The 18,837-nt window shown below is 40.9% G+C and overlaps 1 protein-coding gene across 3 annotated transcripts in view; it reads right to left on the bottom strand.

The window, feature by feature from the left end:
* The window catches only part of ITSN2 (intersectin 2), a 140,950-nt gene that overhangs the window by 25,347 nt on the left and 96,766 nt on the right, over window positions 1-18,837 (bottom strand). For all 3 annotated transcript variants that reach the window (XM_044261982.1, XM_044261981.1, XM_044261983.1), the window contains 4 exons: window positions 18,113-18,158; window positions 17,909-18,030; window positions 16,094-16,190; window positions 15,492-15,683 (listed from right to left, as the gene is read on the bottom strand). In XM_044261982.1, coding sequence (XP_044117917.1) covers window positions 15,492-15,683; window positions 16,094-16,190; window positions 17,909-18,030; window positions 18,113-18,158 — 457 coding nt within the window. The remainder of the gene's footprint in view (window positions 1-15,491; window positions 15,684-16,093; window positions 16,191-17,908; window positions 18,031-18,112; window positions 18,159-18,837) is intronic.

The following is an 18,837-nucleotide window of genomic DNA, read 5'->3' as shown; positions in this document are numbered from 1 at the left end:
AAAGACCCCAAGTAGCCAAGCAATCTTGAGAAAGAACAAAACCGGAGGTATCACAATCCCAGATTTCAAGATAAACTACAAATCTGTGGTAATCAAAACAGTATGATACTGATACAAAAAGAGACACATTGATTAATGGAACAGAATAGAGAGCCCAGAAATAAACCCACGATTGAATGATCAATTAATCTTTGACAAAGGAGGCAAGAATATGCAATGGGAAAAAGTCTCTTCAAAAAAGGTGTTGGGAAAACTGGAGAGCTACCCGCGAAAGAATGAAACTGGACCACTTTCATACATCACACATAAAAATAAACTCAAAATGGACTGAGAACCTAAATAAATGTGAGACTGAGTCCATAAAGATCCTAGAAAAGCACAGGCAGTGATTTCTCTGACATCATACACAGCAAGTTCTTTCTTTTCTTCTTTTTAAAGATTTCATTTATTTATTTGAGAGAGAGCGCAAGCGAGAGAGCACAAGTACACACACACACACACACACACACACAAAAGCAGGGGGAGGGGCTAAGGGAGAGGGATAAAGAATCTTAAGCAGATTCCACACTGACAGCAGAGCCTGATGCAGGGCTTAATCTCATGACCCCTGAGATCATGACCTGAGCTGAAATCAAGAATCAGATGCTTAACTGGCTGAGATATCCAGGTGCCTCCACAGCAAGTTTTTTCTAGATATGTCTCCTGAGGCAAGGGAAACAAAAGCAAAAATAAACTATTGGGACTAGAACAAAATAAAAAGCTTCTGCACAAAAACAGAAACAATCAACAAAACAAAAAGACAACCTAATGAATGGGAAAAGATATTTGCAAAAGACATTATCTGATAAAGGGTTAGAATCTAAAATATGTAAAGAACTTACACAATCCAACATTAAAAAACCCCCAAATAATCTGATTAAAAATGGGCAGAAGACATGAACAGGAATTTCTCCAAAGACATCCAGATGGCCAAAAGACAGAAGAAGAGATGCTCATCACTTGGCATCAAGGAAACACAAATCAAAACTGCAGTGACATATCACCTAACACCCATCAGAATGGCTGAAATCAAAAACATAAGAAACAAGTGTTGCCAAGGATATGGAGGAAAAGGAATCCTCCTACATTGTTGGTGGAAATGCAAAGTGGTACAGCCACTGGAGAAAACAGTATAAAAGTTTTTCAAAAAATTAAAGATAGAGTTACCATACAGTTCAGCAATTTCATTACTGGATATTTACCCCAAGAATAAGAAAAAATGAATTTAAAAGATAAGAGCACACCTATGTTTACTGCAGCATTATTTATAATAGCTGTATTATGGAAGCAGCCCAAGTGTCCACCCATAGATGAACGGATAAAGGTGTGTGTGTGTGTGTGTGTGTGTGTTTATAAAATGGAGTATTACTCAGACATGAAGATGAATGAAATCTTGCCATTTGCAACAAGTGGATAGATCTAGAGTGTATAATGCTAAATGAAATAAGTCAGCCAGTGAAAGACAAATACTGTATGATTTTATTTATACGTGGAATTTAAGAAATGAAACAAACAAAACAAGACAAACAAAAAACTTTTTTTTGTTGTTTGTTTTTTTGTTTGTTTGTTTTAAAGATTTTATTTAGGGGCGCCTGGGTGGCTTCAGTTGGTTGAACAATCACCTTCAGCTCAGATCATGATATCCTGGAGTCCTAGGATTGAGTCCCGCATCGGGCTCCCTGTTCAGCAGGGGGTCTACTGCTCCCTCTGACCTTCCCCCTCTCATGCTCGCTCTCATCCTCTCTCTCTCCCTCTCGGACAAATGAATAAAATCTTTAAAAAAAAATAAAGACTTTATTTATTTATTTGAAGAGAGAGACACAGTGAGAGAAGGAACACAAGCTGGGGGAGTGGGAGAGGGGGAAGCAGGCTTCCTGCCGAGCAGGGAGCCCGATGCGGGGCTCGATTCCAGGACCCTGGGATCATGACCTGAGCCGAAGGCAGACGCTTAACGACTGAGCCACCCAGGCGCCCCAAACAAACAATCAAACAAACCCTCTTAAATGTACATATAAAACTTTTAAATATAGCGAACTGGTGGTTACCAGAGGAGGTCGGGGAGAATGACACACACAGGTGATGGGGACAAGAGCACGCGCCCTGTGATGAGCACAGGTGTTGTACGGAAGTGCCGAATCACTATATTGTACGCCTGAAACTCACAGAGCACTACATATTAATTATACGGGAATTAAAAAAAATTTCAGCTAGATGTTGTTTACAATGACACCTAATGCAATCTTACAGAAATGGTAGAAGTAAAGGTTTGGACAAGGCTCCACATTTACAGTATATTAAAAAGGAACTAGGGAGGTTTTATTAGCAACAGACAAAATAGGCTTTTGAAGACCTGTGTAAACATTATAAATATTTAGGATGGTATAATAATTCTGGTTTCATTTGCAATTAACAGGACAGCATGAAAATGTAAAATTAATTGACAAAATGACCTCTGAAAGAGAGGAAGGAAGGAAGGAAGGGAGGGAGGGAGGGAGGGACGAGGGTGCAAGAGAGGAAAAAAGAAAGAAAAAAGATTTGAAAAATCTATAATCAAAGTAGTGGGTTATAATAATATCTCTCAATGAAAATTAGTAAATATGAAAGCCTTGTATATTAACAGGCTTAATATAGTGAACACATAGGCAAAGGAATATTTTTCTCAAGTACCCAAAGAATTAATTTCAACAAATACCAGCCTCTATATTTCTATGTAAACACATTTCCTGAATAGCTGAAACACTAAGCATTGAAATTATTTCAAATGTTGTAGTTTCAAGAAGAGATTACCCAAAGCTCCAGGTAGCTTCCTCCTTTAGCAAAAGGCCCCTCGATTCGCTTGACCAATCACTAGCATTTGTGATAGTGGATCACTCCCTCCTCCTTAAAATCCTTCTTTACTTGGCTTCTAGGGCGCTGCCTCCTCAGCCAGTCCCCTCCTCTCCTTTCCCAGCTCCTCCTCAACCCACAGACTTAACACTGGAAGCCAAAGTCTCAGCCCTGTAACTCTTCTCCACAAACAGCCTCGGTGGTCCCACCGAGTCTTGTGGCTTTAAGAATCATCGATGCACCGAGGCATTCCCACCCGTGCACTCCAGCCCAAATATATGCTCTGGACCTCACCAGCATCTCTACTAACCAATCTTTTTATTTATTTTTTTAAAAGATTTTATTTATTTGACAGACAGAGATCACAAGTAGGCAGAGAGGCAGGCAGAGACAGAGAGGGGGAAGCAGGCTCCCTGCTGAGCAGAGAGCCCGATGCGGGGCTTGATCCCAGGACCCTGAGACCATGACCTGAGCCGAAGGCAGAGGCTTTAACCCCCTGAGCCACCCAGGCACCTCTCTACTGACCAATCTTAAAAGTAAGTGAGGGCCATACCCAAGATCAAATTCCTCATCATCTTCCCTGCCCCTCCTCCCTCATCATGTGCCTTCATTTTATGGCACTTCCATGCCTCTGGCTGCTTAGGCCAAGATCTTTAGGGACATCCTTGATACTTTTCTTCTTTTCACATCCCACATTCAATCCGCCTGTTGGCTCTATCTTCAGAATATAGTCTGACCACTTCCCATGACGTCCGCTTGGATCATGCCGATCAGGCCAGCACCACTGTGGACCTGGATTACTGAACTAGCCTCTGAACGTGTCTGCTTGCTTCTGAGCCTTTCCCTGCCCCAACCCCTGCTTTCATCTAGCAAGCCGGAGCTATCCTGTTAAAGCGTATCAGATCGTGTCCTTCCTTTGATTAAAACCCTCTGATGCGTTCTTGTCACTCCCAGCAAAATCCAAGGCTGTTCTTACAAAAAGCCTCCAAGAACCTAAACCATCTCCCCTATCTCCCCAGTTAACCCTCTGTCCTCACTTCTTGCTCTGTTCCAGCCACACCAGGCTCACACTGTTCCTCAGGCATTACAGTCATGTTCCCGACTGAGGCCCTGGCATGTGCTCTTCCCGCTGCCTAGAATGACTTTCCAGGTATCTGCATGGCTCCGTCCAGATGTCCCTGATGTCCTTCAAGTCTTTGCTCACATGTCACCACTTCAGAGCCTGTTTAAAGCTGAAATCCATCTGGATCCACCCCCCTCCCACCAACCCATCACTCCCTTTCCCTAACCTGCTTTAATTTCCCAAGACATGACATACTCATTCATTTTGTTTTCATCTTGCCCTACTTAAATGTCAGCTCTGAGAGGGGAGGAATTTTTTTTGCTTTATAATCTGCTATATCCCCAGTGTCTGACACATAGTAGGTTTTTTAAAAAACAGATTTTATTTATTTATTTGACACATCACAAGTAGGCAGAGAGGCAGGCACAGAGAGAGTGGGGTAAGCAGGATCCCTGTCGAGCAGAGAGCCCGATGCGGGGCTCGATCCCAGGACCCTGAGACCATGACCTGAGCTGAAGGCAGAGGCTTTAACCCACTGAGCCACCCAGGCGCCCACACACTAGGTTTTCAACAAGTATCTGAAGAATATGATATGAAGATAAGCCCTGACCTGCAGGAGATGGTACAATGATAGTAACTACGGGTGGCCAGAGAGAATGATGAGAACGTGCTGGTAAGTTCTTTCTGGCAGACAGGAAGTGTGGCAAAGTAAGAAAAAGGAGAGATCATGGCGACGATCAGGTCAAAGTCCCCAGGGTCACAAGACCCCCCCTCCCCCACCCCCAACTTTCGTGAGGACACAGAGACTGACAGCCAAGTTATGCACAACGAATAACAGCCCTGTAGACTGTGTCCCACAGAGTCAGGGAGCGGCTGCCGTTTAAATGCACACGAGAGCGAGAAGCAAACAAGAGACGCCTAAGAAAGCAGAGGACGGAGCTCTGCAGAGATTCCAAAAGGTGAAGGACAAAAGATGGTTTGTGATGACCAGTACAAAGACAGCTTGTTCGGATTACGTCATCAAGTCCCAGAAACGTCCTTGCCCATTGTGAGAAGAGCAAGGCCACTGAAAGACGCTATTCTCCACCCCGAAGGAGCAGCCCGAGTGTCACATAATGGTTTTCAGTCTGTTTGGAAGCTCAGTGAAAAGACAATTTTTAACAGTAAATCCAGATGACGAAACTGTGTGCATTTTCTGACACTGCCTTAAAGAAAATAAATTTTATTTATTTATTTGAGAGAAAGAGTGAGAACACGAGCGAGGGAGAGGGACAAGCAGACTCCGGACCAAGCGCAGGGCCCAACGTGGGGCTCCGTCCCACGACCTTGAGATGTGATCTGAGCCGAAATGAAGAGTCAAGACGTTCAACTGACTAAGCCAGCTAGGCGCCCCTGAAGGCTGCCTTTAATAAAGAAGTTTTGTCGGGGGACCAGAAAATTAGTGCAGATCTCATTTTGTAAAAGAACAGCGGTTTATCCACTTGGCAACTATTACCGAATACCAACCACGTACCAGGCACTATGCTTCTACCACAGAGCCATGGATACTTGTGGTTTTGTTTTTGGAAATCTAAACAATTGTTGAACAAACTTTTAAGCTCTAGGTCTTCCTGATGCCTGTCAATTCTTTGTCACCGGGAGTTAGGTTGTTTAAGCACAAAAAGAGAAGTTAATAATATATTCTAATATTGCAGACCATCAGTAAGCAAAAGCGAAATATTCGGTTATCGGTAAGTGAATGTATTTCAGAGCTTCCCAAAGTAAGTCTGCTGATAAACACAAGTGGACAAAGAAACCGTTTATTGGTTTTATTTTTACTTTGGAATCTTCAGTGAAAGGTCACAAGCCTAAAAGAGAGCGAAGACCTCCTAATGGCAGAAGAGGTGCCTCCGAAGTTGAGCCTCGGAAGGAGTTTTGTTCAGGCTGAGCCTGGTGACATGTTCTAGACTAGGCAGCGTTCTGTCACCGGCCCATGTGAGGGACGCGACGTGCCAGGCAGATGCAGAACATCACGAAGAGGTGTTATGCAACTCTAATCTTTTCAGGTTCGCCCAACAGAGAGCCTTTAATCTGAACATAAAAATAACCGTTACCAACACGCATGACAACTTACAACCTCTCATCAGCCCTGCGACCCGCGGATCCCACTCGGACCCCTGCTGTGCCAGTATATGGAGCCTCGGAAGTTTGGTGGCTAAGGGACTTAGTGCAGAATTTAGAGCTACAAAATCCCTGCTCCTAGGCCTCTTGGTTCAAGTCTTACACTTTGAAATACCAGGCCATTTTAAATGGCGTCTACACAGCCATCCTCCTTGGGGCAAACCGTGGACGATGGTTTGCAGAAACATGACCTGGTCTGCTGCTTGCTGGATTGAAATCTAGAGGGAATAAGGGGCACTTTTCTGGAAATGCCAACAGAGCTCTCACCTTCCCTTAAGTCATTTTTGTGTCTAAGTGGCGACTGGTACCTACAAACCTCCTCTGTCACACATGCAGTGAGTAGTGGGGTCCCACCGCCCGCCTCCTGTGCACTGTCCTGCACGCTTCAGCCCTCACACTGGGCACCCATTACTATGCTAGCACTGGCCTGGGGTGACGGGGGCTGTTTGGTCTCCCCATTACTAAACAGCTTGCTTTACTCCTAATTCTCCCCAGCAGCATGATCACACAGCCCATACTTTCAAACTGTTTGTGACAATGTAATTGGTCACTTTGCCACCCCGTGCTTGGTGTGGACACGCCAGCTCTCCAGCACTGTCTGACAGAGCTCGTGGTTAACAGGTGGCTGTCGGCGACACAGGGACCCTAGCAGCAGGTTCCTCCCAGTACCTTTCAGGGTAACCTGACCGGACTGGATTTATTTAAAACAGTGAATTCTCTTTACACTCTTCTCGCCTGACTCTGGGAGTTAAGAGATGGTTGTTCTGCTTTTGTGATCTGGAGCTGCAGCTGCTTCCAGGTTACGGAAAGCAGTGTAGGGTGAGGCTAAGAGCACGACTTTGGAGTCAGACTCCGTCTGGACTAGAGTTCTAACTCCATCACTGACTAACCCAGACAGGTACCCGAAGTACTTAGTCCATCGCTCAGTACAAGGTAAACGCTTAGTAAATGTTAGCTGTTCTTTCTTTCTTTTCTTAAAACATTTTATTGATTTATTTGACAGAGAGAGACACAGTGAGGGGGAAACACAAGCAGAGGGAGTGGCAGAGGAAGAAGCAGGCTTCCTGCTGAGTAGGGAGCCTGATGCGGGGCTCCATCTCAGGACCCCAGGATCACGACCCGAGCTGAAGGCAGATGCTTAACCGACTGGGCCACTCAAGTGCCCAGAACTTGTTCTTGTTTAAAACGAATTTAAAACGTGATTAGGAAGACCAAGTACTCAAATAATAGGCAAAGGATCTAAGTACTCTTCTCTCCAAAGACATGCAAATGCTCAACAAGCACAGGAAAAGACACCCAGCATCATTAGTCATGGAGGAGATGTAAAGCAAAACCACAGTGAGTTGTCGCTTCACACCCAGAGGGACGGCTACAAGTAAGAGAATAACAAGTGTTGGTAAGGATATGGAGAAAGAGAAAACTTGTGCCCTGCTGGTGGGAATATTAAATGGTGCAGCTACTTTGGAAAACGTTCCTCAAAAAGTTAAACACAGAGGCGTGTCTTGGTGGCTCAGTGGGTTGAGCGTCTGCCCTTGGCTCAGGTCATGATTGTGGGGTCCTGGGAGGGAGCCCCACCTCGGGATCCCCACTCAGGAGGGAGCCTGCTTCTCCCTCTCCCTCTGCTCCTCCCCACTGTTCATGCTCTTTCTTGGTCTCTCTCAAATAAATAAAATCTTTAAAAAAAAAAAAAAAAGCTAAACACAGAATTGCCATTTGATGTAGCAATTCCACTCCTACCTAGTATACTCCTGTATACCCAAGAAAAATGAAGACATATGCCTACACAAAAACTTGTACACATTTGTAGCAGCGTTGTTCCTAAGAGCCAAAAAGTAGCAACAACGCAAATATCCATCAACTTAAGAATGGATAAGCAAGTGTGGTGTACCCACGCAGCGGACTACTACTTAGTCATGAAAAGGAACGAAGGGCAGAGGCATCCCACAGCATGGGTGTACCTTGAAGACATGATGCTGAGTAAAATAAGTCAATCACAAAACCCACACATTTTATGGTTCCACATATATGATATGCCCAGAATACGCAAACATATGGGGGTGGAAAGTAGGTGAGTAGTGGCTGCCTAGGGCTGGAGGTGGGGGTTGTATAGGAAGACAGGAGGGTAAAAGTTAAAGGGTACAGGGCTTCTTTTGGGGGTGAGGAGAATGTTCTGGAATCAGCTATCTCTGGTGACGGTCCCACAACACTGAATATACTAAAAAACATTCAACTGTACACTTTAAATGGATAGACTGTATGGTATACGACATATCTCAACAAAGCTGCTACCCAAAAAGTGGTTTGTTCAGCTTTATCCTTCTAGACACTATTCTTAACGATTCCTGTCCTTGTTGGTCACATTCAGTCTTTGCCTCCTGGCTGCTTCTCTGGGTGTACTTTCTACCAAGAGGAAACACTGTGCCGCCTCTGATTTTCCCTCTTTCCTTTTCCCTGGTTCCAGTGCTGGCTGTACTGCGGAGCCTCACTGCTCTAAAGGGGCGCAGTGGCCGCACCCTAGTGTAGATGGTGAGAGCATGGGCTCTGGAGACAAACCATGTGGGTCTGAACCCAGCTCTACCACTCATGGGCTGTGTAACCTCGGACAAGTTATTTAGCTTTTGCTTTCATTTCCTTATCTGTAAAAAGAAAATCATAATGAGGAAAAACATTAGGGAACTTCAGAAAAGTACCTAGATTAGTAAGGGCTCAGTGAAGGGCACTTCCTTCTCGTCTTTTCATTGGTCTGAGCAATGGCTGTGCAGCCAGCTTGTCCTTGTTCTCCTAGAACCTGTTTCCTGCCTCTGTGGGTGCTTTTGCGGATCCACCCGTAACTGCTAACACCCTGGACAGTCAGCTCATCTATATTCATGGGCTCAACCGTCAAGCTGCGTTCCTCCCACCGGCTGATGTCCTGCTGCTCCCACCGCCTGCCGGACAGGTCTACCCTGGTGGCCCACTGTGGGGGCTTTGTAGGAAAAAACCAAATTCTTCTTCCCCTAACTCTGACTCCTTACTGCAGCTGGTGGCACAACGATTCTACCTGTCACCAGGATACACACCTGCCCACACATCCCATCCATCACCAACTCCTGCCAATGTTCCTTCAGAAACAGTTCTTAGCTCTGTTTCATCACTTTTTCCCCACCTTGGCTTCAGAGCAGAATCATCTGGGCAGCTCTGAACCCCCCCCCCCACCCCACGCAGACCATGCTTTAGACCATTTAAATGAGGACTCAGGCATCAACAGTTTTTTTTAAAGCTTCCCAGGTGGTCCCAGTGAATCTCTCATTCAGGCTAGAGAATCTGATCCAGCCTGTGGTCCGGCTCTCAAGCCCCACCTTGCACTGATTCTGGCTTTGCACTTCCACTGCAGCCATAATGAACTGCTTATAAAATCACCCCCTCCACTGTCTCTTGTCTGTGGTACCCTTCGCCATCCCGCCCACCTGGCTTACTCCTATTTATCTTACTGGTCGCCCAGATGCCTCCCCCAGGAAGTCTTCTCTAATTCACCCATCTACAATGAATGAGGTATTCCTCCCTCTGTACTCTCGTGGTGCCCAGTGAATGTCGATCACTGTGCTTACTAGTGTGCTGTTCTAGAATTATCTGCCTGTGTGCCTGACCCCCCTCACAGAGCAATGTGCTACCTGAGCCCAGGACTAGCTGACACTTGTTTTCATATTCTCAGCAGTTAGTTCCTGTCTGGCCTTATGCAGACTCAGTTCCAGAGGTGAGGAAAGGTTTTCTGGAAAGAGGTTGTTTATGCCAGACACTGACGGATGGGTTGGATTTCGATACATATTTTTTCACTCAAGGTGAAACCACCAACTTGATAATGTGTAAGTGTCAGACTCTACTTAAGTGTGGGGCCTCCAAGTATTCACTACAATTTCTTGTACATAGACTCTTGTTTTATACTAAGAATGTTTTATTTTGGGTTTGCAATGAGGATCAACTTGTAAGTTCCCTCCAATTTTTTAGAAACAAGTTGGAGTAAAAACTATAAATAACATAGTAGTCTATTACCCTAGATCATATTTTCTTTTACTTTCAAATCAAAGTTTCTTCTGCTTTTGAGATACGTATGATTATCTTGGATCAAATTATCTCGATCTTGACCATTTAAAAATTTCTTTTGCCTACTGTAATATGAAACAGCTTGCTGGCCTGTACCCACAGACTATGTCAAGGAAAAAGAGAAATTCCACAGAAATTCAATCACGACTACATATAATTACAAATACGTTTCAAAGGGTGCTTCAAAAGAAATACACAATACAAGTAATGTAGTTTGTGTCCTTTTAATAAACACACTTGCATAGTTATATTACAATTCTGTAAAAATAAAAACAGATGACCTCATGCCAAGCGTGCCCAGCATCTGCACAATCTCAACACCTTTAATACTATAGTTTTAAGACACACAAAATAAAAATTTAAGGCAAAAACAGCACTTTGCAACAATTTAATAACTTATTACAGTAGCATCACAGCAGCATCCAATAATGCCACTTCAGGCAAAGTCTCTCAGTATTTCCATTATAGATTCTATTTACAAGAATTTATAACTAGGTAAAATTTAAACTTGGCAAATAAAGCTGTGGACTGGAACTGGCATTTCCTTCTCTACTTTTCCTTCCCCCACTTTCTTTTAAACTGTCACTATTCATTTTGTATTTTAAAATAACAGTTACATTTTTAAATAGTTGTACTACTTTAAAATGACTCTTTTAAGATAAAGTTTTAGAGGAAACTATATAATGGGTGGGACTGACTTAAATTTTTAAATTTGCTAAAAAAAATCAGCTTCAGTTTTAGAACTTACTTTTTTCATCGCTGGAAAACCTATCAGGTTTAATCACATACTTTAAAAATGATTATCACAAGTGCTGTGAAATGTGTAAACCTGGCGATTCACAGACCTATACCCCTGGGGATAAAAATACATTATATGTTTATTAATAATTTTAAAAATTTAAAAAAAAAGAATTTACCAGCAAAAAAAAAAAAAAGATTATCACATAGTACAATCTTGAAATAAACAGCTTTAAAAAAAAATTAACATGGAGTCTTCCTATGGGGTTCAGATTTATCCCCATTTTAAAATTCTGTGTTCCTGATAAACCGTTTCCTTCTAATGTTTCTTTCTAAGCCTACTGAAAGCCGCCTCTCATCCTGAACGAGGAAGAGAGCAAACAACGTGGCTTATCGGGAGGTACCGTGAAGGACCGACTGCATGCGCTTTTAAGGATTTAGGTTACTTTTACATGTCATTCAGTTTCCTTTACTTTTTAGCTTTCTCTCAAATATATGGCAAAATACCTACACAAAGAGTGGTATTTTAGGAAATACAGTACACTTATTTTCCAGACTAACATCCAGCTTAAGTATGCCCTTATGGGATTTGATTTAGTCCATGGGTACCTGATGAATGTATTATTTTTCTAACTGATTACAGATGCTAAGCTTTCCTTGAATGTCATTCTTGATAAATTATATTTATCAGGGTTACAGTGAAGCGATTTGAGCTATAAAAATACCTTTGAAATAATTTATCAGTGTATTAGATAAGCCCAAATTCAAAATTAGAAAGAGAAAATGTTATACTAAATTGTGTGGCTAATTAGCAGAGGTCTGATTTCCACTCTCAGGGTTTAAAATGCATTTAAAGTAACTGTCCTTAATCTGAACCCAATCAAACAGTGCAAAAGCAGAAAGTTCAGAAAATAAAAGACAAGACCAAGTAATCCGTACAATCTGGAAGATCAGCTGAATTCACAAGGACTCAGTCTTTGTACTGTCTCCTTTAGTCACTGCAGGCAATCTGTTACCCCACCTGTAAAGTGTTATTATTGCTTTCCTATTAACATCCTATTTTATAAAAGTACCATGATGATGCCAAATACTAAAAACTGAGGTGGTCTAATAGTTAACTAGAAATCCCTGCCCCAGGGAACACACATGTACATCATCATACATCCCAGGAACGGTAAGCATTTTGAAACACAGACATTTGAACTTTGTAAAGTTCTACCTAAACTGTTGATTCTTTCTCAAGAAAAAACTTATGATTTAGGCAATGACTGAAATTATTCATTCACAATGTATAGGCACATTAACATAAATATTGCACAAAATACGCCTCTAACTGAAACTCAGAGATAGAAAAACATATTTCACTCTTCTTAAAGAACTCTGTGAGGAAATAAGACTCTGATTGTATGTACACTTTTCCTGATAATACTCTGACATTCATGAACAGTAGATTGCACTGCAGTTTGTAAACATTTTAAGTTGCATAAACTTCTCATTGATTTTCAAATATAATTTAATACTGCCAACTAAAACCCCTTTTTCTTTCAGCTAGGTACTCTCACATCATTTACCTATTTATAATAATGTTTATTATCTTTAAAGTGTTTTCTGTTCAAGGAAAAGGAGTAAAATCCTATGCCAAAGTAGCCAATGTGTCTGAAGACAAGATACGAGCCGGAGAATTCTGGGCGGTAAAACCAATCTTCTAGCCTCAGAGCAGCTTCATGGACACAGGAAAAATGCGGCTCTCACACATCTTTCCTTCACCCGAATTCATTCTGGACTGAGCAGAGCCTCTATGCCTGCCTCAGTGGATTTAAACTCTTCAAGGATTCCTTATGATTTTTACTAAATACATTAAGGAGAACGTCAACGCGTGTCCTTTTATGACAGGTAGTCACCTAATTAAAATAGGTATCATGAATTTTGACTTTAGAATGTATTCTAGATCTAAACGCTAAGGCAGGGAAGGTTTCCTACCTCACCGTCAATGATAGGAGCCTTTCATTCCTCCAGGAGTCCATTTTTAGGTCCCCAATAGAGAAGTACCACCTGACTGCTACAGCACACGGTGCAGGACCTTCCTCAGCTCAGAGCTCACAGAGCCTAAGGAACTCCCACAGTACAGTGCCCGTTTGTGCGTGGCTGAGACAGAGGAAACAGAGCCCACTCTGCACATCCTGCTGGGATAGGCTGCTTTCCTCTTTGCCGAGAAAAAGCTTCCCAGAAGTGTTATTGCTCCCACCCAAAAACACACAGAAAATACAAAAAAGGTTATTTCCAGTTCTTGGCCTTTAAACGATTTCAATATTGGTTCTCATGGTGGCATATTAGAAAGTAACAGTAAACAGTGCATATCTGGGAGCAAATCACATATCGAACCAGTTAAGAGCTCACTGTGATTAGGATCAGATCAAACATAAGAGCAAAACATAAGCAAGTTTTATCTGAACTGTAATGAATATACATGTTGCAGTAACATTAGAAAAGCATGGCAGCCCATTCCAAACCAGTGAGAATAGTTTGTGCAAATAGTGGGTCTTTGTGTGTTTGAACTCCCACCATGTAAGGGCAAACTCAATATGCATGCTAATGACCTACAATTACCAAATTAAAAAAGAAGAAAAATGCTAAAGGATGCCAGAGTGAACAGCAGGGAAAGCCACACAAAGACCCACTATCCTTTAACTTGTTACAAATAAATTTTAACTGTAAATTAGAAACACAAAGAAATAATCACAAGTGGCTCTAACATTCAAACGGAGTTAATGAATTGTGTAGGAGAGATTTGATCAGGGCTGCCTGCCCTGCCTCCACGCTAGAGTCAAACTTGGATAGTGGGTCTCTGGGGTGCTTTCACACTGGAAGACAACATTGGGTCCTATAAAAAGAAAAATGAGGAATAAAATGAACATAAAGCAAATTAAGTGGGTGAGAAAAAAATTTGACTAGTAACATGCAACATCAACTAAACAAATCAGAATTATTAAAATCCTCAATCTTTAAAAAACATCCCAATTACATAATAAAATGAAAACAGTAATTGTTAAGGGCCCAAGAAACACAAATGGTAATCTAAAATTTAACCAGTTTTCACAGACTCATATACTCCTGGCTGTTCTTCCTTTAGAATAGTTTTTATCTCTTCTTTGTATTCCTTATTATATAAGACTTAATTGGAAAAGAGTGTTCCTCCACTGGAAAACAAGAGAAACAGCAACAACGCACTTGGAAACCTGTCCCTTCACATCCTGGAAAAGCCAAACATACCACTGCACTGGGTGTCTCCAAGTTTCACTAGCCAAGAAGCTTCCAGACCCCACAGGTCTGTCAAGTATCTTCCCCTCCCGGGGCCAGGGAAGGTACCTCATGCATGTCTAGTTAATGAGATAAGCGGGCAAGCTCTGGAAGCTGCCAAACCAATCAGCAGAGCTTACAAACGGTCATGGAGATAGCCCACATTTTGGGGGGATGTTCAAACCATAAAAAACTCAACTCATCCCACATCCAAATTGAGAAATTCAGTTGCTTTATCTAAAAGAAAGACTTCCAGGATCAGAACTATTTTTGGAGCTACAAGCTCTACAGTGAAAGTAATGCTCTAATACTTCAATTTTATAGTATTTATAATTTTATAGAATTTATAGTATAAATTCATAATACTTGCACTGAATCATAAGCATTTCTCAGATTGACTGGGTTACCATTTATGTGTTCTCAGAAACTAAAATGAAAGGCTAATAAATATTTTAGATAATTTCACAATGATAAAAATACAAATCATGATGAATCATTATGTATTCTGTAAAAAAACAAAAAAAACAAAAAACAAAAACAACCAAAATCAAAAAGGTAGGGGAGAAAGTGACATTTTATAAAGGTAAAAAGCATTTCTAAGTGCTGTTTAATTCTCTAATTATTATAAATGCATGTTTATTGTCAAATATAAGAAAGGCTAGGCAATTACTAAGAGATAATTTTATAAAATACCGTATTTCATACTGTGATCTGGATCCTTGTTCTAAAAACAGTGAAACAGATCTTGACTCATGTATCTCTTATGGCATTAGGCATCTTGAAAAAATCACCTAATAAGAGTTTTGCAAACAAACAGTTTAATCAGGTTTTTAATTCTCTGCTAACCTGGATGATGTGTAAATATATGGATATTAAATGAGAAGGTTGCAAAACTAATAGCACCTGTACTCTCAAAGGGTAATTTGAATAAGTGAATATGGTAATTACTGGCTGCTCTTTATTAAGCAGAAAAAGATCATTAGAGGTAAAAAAAAGGATGGTGGTAAAGGGAAGTTGAAGTACACACTGCTCTTTAACTCAAGAACCTGTAAAAGAGTTGGCATGTTTTCAGGTATAGTCCAATAGTAAGGTCTAAAGCTAAGAGAAAAAGTATTTAAGCAGTCTAACTTTCGATTTTGTGAAAAAATTTCTTTTGCAATTTACTGCTTTCATCACTAATATAGACTTGCTAAGAAGAGTGCTGAGTTTAAGACATGCCTGGGGACAGAATGTGCTGCATATTAAAGCTTTTGTACTAGCTGAGAGCAAACAGTTTAGTATTACTCACACTGTTGACTTGGATCGGAGTCTGTTGTCATCTTAACATAGTTTGAAGGAAAGAGACCAGTCACCCCGTTGATTTCGCCCTGCCACCAGTCAGGATCATCTTTGTTCAAAACATTGATAAGCTGTCCCTTGGAGAAATTCAGCTCATCCTCGTTATTTGCCACATAGTCATACATGGCAATCACCTGACACACTACCAGAAAAAGAACAAAATAATAGATTAATTATTCCTACAAAGATCCCATGTTACAACTAGGCTAAAACTTCCCTTGAGCTGCTCTCTCTCACCCCCCTTCCTCCATTCCTTATTTTACAAAACAAGAATCTCCCAGCTACAGTTAATCCACATGAACTACTACACTTTGAGTATGAGAGCAGAGGAATTCCACCTTGAAAAATTTGAAGCAATTAAGTGGTTGGTTCAATTATCACCGAACAGTTGACTGTTTCCACACAGAACTTTCTAGAAAGGAAGTTCTCATTGGGTAGAATTATAAAAAGAAATAATTTTTACTATTTTTCAAAGTTTCTCTTAATCTAAGAAGTTGCTGAGTTTCAACAAAACTTCTAGAAGCTGCGACACAAGTTAACCCACTGCCGTACCAGGATGAAAGGCAGGTGTAGTTCTTTCACTGCTTGGACCCAAAAGTTTAACGTGGCTGGCAGGAAACCATCCTTTCTGTCGCTTTTTTCCTCTGGCCTGTAAGATCAGCAAAAGGAATTTGAAAGATGAGATGAAAAACAATTACTGAGATATAAACTAAAAAAGGCTGTGTAGTAAAGAATTTAGTCCTGTCCCCAAAGAGGTATGAACTCTACCTTTGGCTCCTGGGAGGTAATCTCTAAACCTGTGATATGTCCTGATTGCTCAGTGTCTTATTTTCTCTGGGGGCCTTGACCATGCCAGATAGTCTAACAATGTGACTTATGGTGGATGCTTTGGGTCACATATTATGAACTCAACCCCCAGAGGGACTGGAGACTCATTCAAGCCATATGGGCAGAACCATGTCTATGTGATGGAACCCCAGTAAAATCTCTGGATACCAGGTCCTGAATGAGCTTCTTTGCTTGGCAATACTCGGCAGTATGTGTTGTTGCCAGGAGTTAATGTTGTCCATGACTCTACCACGAGAGGACAATGAAAACTCTGTTTTTGGAACTGTCCTTAAATCAGTCCCATATATCTCTTCTCTTGGCTAATTTTAATCTAAATTATTTTGCTGTAATAAACCGTAACTATGAGAAGAATAATTTCAGTCCCTTGTGAGTCATTCTAGTTAATTACTGAACTTGAGAGTGATCTTGGGGACTTCCAAACTTAACAACTGGTGTCAGAAGTTAGGGTGGTCTTGGGAACTGCTGAACTCTGCAGTGACCTTCCAGGTTAGTATCAAACAACCAGAAGACTCTATATGCATCTCCAAGTGGTGCTGAAATGCCATTGTAGAAGGCTAGTAGGAGGCCTTTGGGGCTCAGAGTACTCTGCATATTTCACACAAATAATATTTATAAACTAAAAACACTTTTCTAGAGTTTTCTTAGTAAGTTCAAGTTAACCTTAAAATGGTACAGTGCACAATGAACATCTCTTGGAGCTTTGTTAAAAATTAATACAGAGATCACAAATACAATTTGTGGGGAGCCATGTTTCCCATTTAGTTGGGTTGATCTTCAAAGCAAAATAGGAAGGTGGGATTTCAGGGGATTATTCAAGATACTGAACTTTGAACCTCCACTGCTCTCTAGGAACTGTGTAAGGCTGATCTGCAAGAACAAAGCTGTGTTTATCCTCCATATTATAATCACATATCAACCTTACATAAAAATACAGCTATTATACCCCTCATCATCTTTTAATCTTAAAATGCTTTTTAGTTTTTCTAGTAAGGAACATTTAGGAGAAAAGAAGTCTCTTTCTGAATCAAGACATATGCAATAACTGTCTCTAACATTTTAGGAAAAAACTAGGTTCACTTATGCCTACATTTCCTTTCCTTTCACTGCTGTTTCAAAAGCATAAGACTATCGTGGGCAAAGTCCAACAAGTTTCTCAGTACATAGTCTGGATCATGTTTCTTTTCCTGGAGAGAGGCTATACCCTGGGGTTATCCCAGGCAAAGGTGATGCGATGCTTTCCTTTAAGAAGGTGACCTGTGGTTTATTAAAGCAGGTATTATTGTAAAACAATTATGTCTATATAGAAAATTATTCTCATATTGTTACTTATAATATCAGCTCAAATGCACTAAAAATGAAACTAAAAATGAACAGGGAAAATAATACATTAAAATGTTAATATTGATTACCTTAGGTGGTATGATTATAGGTGATCTAAAAATTTTTAATTTTATTTTTTAATTTGAACACGCATTTCTTTTATAATAAAAATGATAAATGTTACTTCAAGGTTATTACCTGTAATTCCCCTTGCCACCACCCGCTTGAATTTTTCTTTAGGATTAATATTAACTGCCCTGGTGCGAGACTTAGTTGTTCAGAACCAGAAGCCACATATGCTGAAGTTACTTGAGCAATCTCTGAAAAGAAGACAGATAAGAAACTATGAATTCAAGACAATTAAACACTATAGTAATTTTGCAACTTCATTATTATACATACCAGGTTTCTTGTTTGATGTTCCAGATTTGCTAGCACTCCCAAAACTCTGTAAGAAAAAGACATACTGTTTTACCATTTTCTAATAATCCAGATGTAAGAATGCAAAGGTTACTAGGAATTAGAGATTTTTAATTCCCAGGACTGTTTCTTTAAATGAAGATCAAAATAACAATTAGTGTTTTTTTAAAAAATTTTATTTATTTATTTGACAGACAGAGATCACAAGTAGGCAGAGAGGCAGGCAGAGAGAGAGGAAGGGAAGCAGATTCCCAGCCAAGCAGAGAGCCTGATGCAGGGCTCGATCCCAGGACCCTGGGATTGTGACCTGAGCTGAAAGCAGAGGCTTTAACCCACTGAGCCATCCAGGTGCCCCAACAATTAGTCTTATATTAACCAAGTAAGTAAAGAATCCAAAACATTAATTATGGGGAGATCTGGTCTACTAATAGACATTATACACAAGTGGTTGATGTTGGCAGCCAATGATTCAACAAGAATAGCTCATTAAATGCATCTTTCCTGAATACCAAATGTGACCAGATACCTCTCATTTATCAGGTTAGCATCAATGCCCACCACCTACAACATACCTTAAGGCATATGTGAGTTTTACTGCTGCTACCTAGGAGTCAATGTTTTTAATTCTTTTGCATATTCCCCCTGAACCTGACATAAGAACAAAAAAATCCATGCCCTGGGTAGCAACTATAACCTCAGTCTGACTT

The sequence above is a fragment of the Neovison vison genome, chromosome 8 (genome assembly GCF_020171115.1).
Source record: "Neovison vison isolate M4711 chromosome 8, ASM_NN_V1, whole genome shotgun sequence".
In the NCBI taxonomy this organism is placed as follows: domain Eukaryota; kingdom Metazoa; phylum Chordata; class Mammalia; order Carnivora; family Mustelidae; genus Neogale; species Neogale vison.
Note: the sequence above shows the minus strand (reverse complement) of the source record. Positions and strands in the feature narration are given on the sequence as shown.